The sequence below is a fragment of the Suncus etruscus genome, chromosome 10 (genome assembly GCF_024139225.1).
Source record: "Suncus etruscus isolate mSunEtr1 chromosome 10, mSunEtr1.pri.cur, whole genome shotgun sequence".
Taxonomy (NCBI): Eukaryota; Metazoa; Chordata; class Mammalia; order Eulipotyphla; family Soricidae; genus Suncus; species Suncus etruscus.
The window spans coordinates 54595840-54601509 of NC_064857.1; the positions used below are offsets into that span (position 1 = coordinate 54595840).

The following is a 5670-nucleotide window of genomic DNA, read 5'->3' on the forward strand; positions in this document are numbered from 1 at the left end:
TCTGTTTCTCTTGGTCCTGCAGGATTGGGTTTGGCAAGGCCCTGGGCACCCATACTAGACACACGCAGGCATGGAGACACCACACACAGTGCTGCAACAAGAGGAGTGGTCTTGAAGCCAGAGATCTGGGTCCCTTTCACGACTGCCACTTCATCCCAGGCAAGGAGGTCCCACAGAAGCCCAGAACAAGTAGCCTACAAGGCTAGGAACGTCTTAAAGCCAGCCACGCCCCCGAGAGTTGCGCAAGACTGGCCGCGCAAGCGCAAACCGTTCCTCCAGGCGCCATCTTGGGGCGGGGCCTGAGGAACAGCTGACTGTCGCTTGTCGAATCCCGGAGGAGGATGTTCCTTTTTTGTGTCCCGCCCCCTAGGCTGAAGAGCTAATCACTGCCAAGCATCTAGGCCACGCCCTCCGCGGGTCCCGGACGTGGCCTCCTGGAGTGCAAAGTGGGCTCCAGCCGCCCGCCGGTTGTTTGGGCTTCCCGCGATGTCGGTGGCCTTCGTGCCGGACTGGATGCGAGGCAAGGCGGAAGTCAACCAGGAGACTATCCAGCGGGTGCGTTGCGTGCTGGCGCGGGCTGAGGGGCCTCTGCAATCGAGATGCCTAAGGATTGAGGGAAGAGGCCTGCGGGACGCTTCCATGCACGAGCAGCGGCCTAGCACAGATCCGGGGTCTTTGAGGTTGAGCCTGGCGTGGCTTTGCGGGGAGACGACCATGACGTCCCCTGGGGGCAGCGGGGTGTGTCACGGTGCTCCCCGCAACCTAGACATCGCACGCATTGATGGACCTTTCGTTTGATCTCGCAGCTCCTGGAAGAAAACGACCAACTGATCCGCTGCATTGTCGAGTATCAGAACAAGGGGAGGGCGAGTGAATGCATCCAGTAAGTGTCCTGATCACCTGGAAAGGAAGCCTGTCAGGTGGTGCAGCGGCTGTCAGGATCAACGAATCTGGAAGGGATGGATCCCATTGGAGTCTCAGAAAATTCACAGATTTGCCCTGCCTGTACCTACCTGCCAGTAGTACAGTTGGGTGAATGAAGCCTGGCGTCAGACACGATTTCCTCTTTAAAAACTTAAATTCTGGAAGTTGGGGAGATAGTTCCAAAGTGACCCTAGAGTCCTGAGCGGGACTTGGGAAACCGTAAAACCAAACAATTTGACAATGCCATTGCCATACCGTGTGAGCTTTGCTGCCACGGGTTAAATTGTCATATGATGGGAAAGCAATGGCTGCTCTCATTCTAGGCCCTGAAGGCCCTATAAATGAGGGGGGTCAGGTCACTTGTCTACTATGTTCCCTCACATATCTTTGTGGTCAGTGGCAAAAATAAAGACCAGTAGAATATTTCCAAATTAGGTCAAACATAGATTCCACACAGTAAGTTAATGTGACCCTTAGCATATGCAAAAAAATAGAGAATAAGTCCTTCCCCTTTCTTCTTTTTTTTTTTTTTTTTTTTTTTTGTTTTGTTTTGTTTTGGTTTGGTTTTGGTTTTGGTTTTGGTTTTTGGGCCATACCCGGCTGTGCTCAGGGGTTACTCCTGGCTGTCTGCTCAGAAATAGCTCCTGGCAGGCATGGGGGACCATATGGGACACCGGGATTCGAACCAACCACCTTTGGTCCTGGATCTGCTGCTTGCAAGGCAAACGCCGCTGTGCTATCTCTCCGGGCCCCCTTCCCCTTTATGTGGTCCGGGATTGTGCTTCATTTATTATAGAAGGATGTTTATTTCATTGTCCTAAAAGATCTGTTTAAAGAATGGAAGAGCTAGCTCATAGGACTGGATTGCATGCCTTACATACACAAGGCTTAGGGCTGGGGCCCTAGTGACTCATGCTTCACCCCCTAGGGTAACCCAGGTAATTCCCACTACTGTTGGGCCTGAGAAGCATGGTGTGGGAGAACTCTTGCCTGGAGTGGTCCTTGATTTCCTAAACTTGCTTGAGAGTTCCCACCCCCAAAATTTAAAAAAATAAAATTTCTTTAACCTTTCCCCTCAGTAGAATAGAGGAATTCATCTTTTGGCTCTGACATTTGGTAATTTTTATTCCAGTTTATAATAAACTTTTTAGGGAAAATATTTCTAAGACATTAGATTGATGTAGTGAATTTCAGCCTATGGATATGAAAGTCATCAACAGTAAACTAGTGGGCTTCATTCACCTCACACATCATGCTTCTTGATCCCAATTCCCAGTTGCCTTCCTAATGTTTATTATTCTACTGTTTATCAGGCAGATCAGACCTGGAACTTCACATGCAGAATATGCATGCCAACCCTTTTTTGATTTGTCTCCTTAGCCCTCATCTTTCTTTAATGTTTGTTCAACAAGGGGCCAGAGAGATAGTATGGCAGGCAGTGTGCTTGTCTTGCATGTGCCTTATCCAGGTTCAATCCTCATTACCCTATATGGTCCCCAAGCTCTGCCACGAGCGATCCTTGAGCAGAGAGATCTAGAAACATGCCCTGAACACCAAGTGCTTCCCTCCCCCCAAGAAAGCAGATAAAGCACCTGCCTTGCAAGTGGCTACTGTGGTCACTATTCTTTTGTTTTTTTCTTTTGTTTTTTTTTTTTTTTTTTGGTTTTTGGGCCACACCCAGTAACACTCACGGGTTACTCCTGGCAATGTGCTCCTGGCTTGGGGGACCATATGGGACGCTGTATGGAACTGCAGTCCGTCCTCAGGCAAGGCAGACACCTTACCAATTGCGCCACCGCTCTGGCCCCTGTGGTCACTATTCTGGTTCAGATCTCTAGCACCATATATGTTGCCCTGAGTACTACAGAGTATGGCTCAAAAACCAAAACAAAAAAAAAAAAGTTCAATCAACAAAAATTTTGTGGGTTTTTTTGGGGGGTTGGGCCACACCCGGCGGCGCTTAGGGGTTACTCCTGGCTCTGCACTCAGAAATCACTCCTGGCAGGCTTGGAGGACCATATGGGATGCCAGGGATCGAACCCGGGTCCTTCCTTGAATAGCACCATGCAAGACAAATGCCCTACCACTGTGCTATCACTCCGGCTCCTCAACAAAAATTTTGTTAGTAATACTAAGTACTAGGAATTTTCAGCTATTATCCAAGTAGATATTAGTTCTAACTGACCTTACCATATAGACTGGAATTTAGGACATTAGTTTCCACATTTATTTGGCATATTACCCCTTTTAGGAAAAACAAAGATAACAACCAGTGCTTCCTACTTCCAGATCAGAAATCTACCCTTTTTGAGGGGCACACCCCATGGTGTTCAGGGTTTATTTATTCTAGGCTCTGAACTCAGAAATCACTCCTAGCAGGCTCAGGGGACCATACGTAATCCCAGAGATTGAACCAGCTGCATGCAAGGCAAACACCCTACTTTACATTAGAGAGTTAACTAGAGGCACTGGTCATGAGAAAGGCTCAGCTTTATTCATGAGATGGGAGACTTTGGAGGGTTTGAAATAGAAGCATGACATGATCTTGACTGTATAGTAATCACTCAAACTGCTGTGGAGGGGTGCATGCAGATGCAGAGCTGGGAGTTCATTTAGCATACTGGTCCAACATAGTTGTCCCAGCAAAAAGTGTTAACTTGGCTTTAAGAGGTAGCTCTGGAAGTAATAACTGGAAAACAGATTCTGTTCTAGAATTGTTAGAATTTGTTAAACAAGAAGGTTCATAGCAATAAACCATCAAAGGATGCACCATTTAATTCTCTATAATCGCCTTTTTTTTATCCCTAATTCATTATTTATGTTCAGTAAAAAACAAGCCTATTTGATTTTTGCCTGTTTTGTTTGTTCCTAGGTATCAGCATGTGTTACATAGAAATCTAATTTATTTGGCTACCATCGCAGATGCCAGCCCAGCCGGCACAACTAAAGCAATGGAATAATGTTCCAGTTGACTAGCTGTGAAGAATCATGGAATGTAATCCAGTTCTACGAAGGAGAGAGAGGATCTTTACTAATCAGCTGCTTCAGATACACATGGAAGCTCTGTGACTCTTTTTCAAAATGTGAAGAAAGTTATGTATTCTCAACAAAAATATTTATTTTAACAATTAAGCATATTACCTCCCTAAGTAGTTGACTCGTGTCCTCTTTCCTGAAATAGGCTGTTTGAATAACAGACATCCTGAGTTTTTTTTTTTGTTTGTTTGTTTGTTTGTTTGTTTTTGGTTTTTGGGTCACAGCCGGCAGCGCTCAGGGGTTACTCCTGGCTCCACGTTCAGAAATCACTCCTGGCAGGTTCGGGGGACCATATGGGATGCCGGGATTCGAACCAATGACCTTCTGCATGAAAGGCAAATGCCTTACCTCCATACTATCTCTCTGGCCCCCATCCTGAACTTTTTTCTTTTTTTTTTGGATTTTGGTTTTTGGGTCACACCCGGCAGCGCTCAGGGGCTTCACCTGGCTCTACGCTCAGAAATTGCCCCCAGCAGACTCGGGGAACCATATGGGATGCTGAGATTTGAACCACCATCCTTCTGCATGGAAGGCAAACACCCTACCTACCTCCATGTTTTATGTGCAGGAAGCCAGGTTTGATCCTTAGTATCATGTTCCTCTGAGCAGCTGCTAGGTCTGTCAAAAATATATATAATAATTGTATTCTACTGTGAAATTGTTGAAGGTTATTTTTTGTTGGTGTTGGTTTGTTGTTGTTGTTTGGGTTTTTGGGCCACACCTGGTGGTGCTCAGGGATTTCTCCTGGCTTTGTACTCAGAAATCACTCCTGGCTCAAAGGATTATGGGATGCTGGGGGATTGAACCTACGTCCATCCTGGGTCAGCCGCATGCAAGACAAATGCCCTACTGCAGTGCTACCACATCAGCCCCAATTGTTGAAGATTTTATGCCAAATTTTCTTTGCAGAAAAGTGGTCCTGTGGCCTGAGAGATAGTACAGAGTTAAGGCTCTTGCTTTGCATGCAGTTCACCACAGGTCAAGACACCAACGAGGGTCACCTGAGCACAGAGAAGTAAGCTTTGAGTATTACCAGGTTTAACCCAGCAACTTAAAAAGTAGTGGAGTACGATTATGCATGACTCTTTTAAAATGCACTGTTATTTAAAAGCAGGATGGGTTGATAATGCAGTAGGCAATGATTATGTGGCAAAATACGATAATATTAAAATATCTGGTGCCATATATGGGGTAAATAATAATGCCAGGAATAAGCCCTGAGAACAGGTAAGTGTGGCCTCAAGAACAAAACAAGGAGGGCTGGAGTAATCGAGCAATGGTAGGGTGTCTGCCTTGTACGTAGCCAACTTGGAACCGACCCAGTTCGACCCCAGTATCCCAAATGGTTCCCCGAGCCTGCCAGGAGGGATTTCTGAACACAGTCAGGAGTAACCCCTGAGTGCCACCGGGTGTGACCCAAAAACCAAAAGGAAAAATAAAACCAAAATATGGTTCAGAAGGATTCTAAGATGTCATGTAGAAGTCCCACTTTTGATCCACACAATGCATGTTCTTCAAGCACACCTGATACATACAATAAACACACAGAAAAGAGAAATATAGGTCACTGAGGCCAGAAAGGTAGTGCAGAAAATAAGATACTTATGTGACTTTCATGCAGTCAACCCTAGTCGAATCCCCCAACTACATATAATTCTCTGAGTACCAACTGGAGTCACACACGAACACCCAAATTCTCTATGAGGACCC

General features: G+C 46.1%; 1 protein-coding gene across 1 annotated transcript; it reads left to right on the forward strand.

Moving 5' to 3' along the window:
• The first annotated feature begins 427 nt into the window (after positions 1–427).
• Positions 428–4073, forward strand: SS18L2 (SS18 like 2). Its single transcript, XM_049781792.1, has 3 exons — positions 428–555; positions 807–883; positions 3797–4073. Exons 1-3 carry the CDS (start codon positions 487–489, stop codon positions 3882–3884), a joined length of 234 nt encoding a protein of 77 aa, XP_049637749.1. The 5' UTR covers positions 428–486; the 3' UTR covers positions 3885–4073.
• Positions 4074–5670: the final 1597 nt, after the last annotated feature.

What these genes read in the sequence shown, in the direction of transcription:
- SS18L2 (XM_049781792.1), top strand. Translation starts at nt 487, where the DNA reads ATGTCGGTGGCCTTCGTGCCGGACTGGATGCGAGGCAAGGCGGAAGTC. An exon ending in ACCAGGAGACTATCCAGCGG is followed by an intron (nt 556 to 806) that starts GTGCGTTGCGTG and finishes TTGATCTCGCAG; the next exon opens with CTCCTGGAAGAAAACGACCA. An exon ending in AGGGCGAGTGAATGCATCCA is followed by an intron (nt 884 to 3,796) that starts GTAAGTGTCCTG and finishes GTTTGTTCCTAG; the next exon opens with GTATCAGCATGTGTTACATA.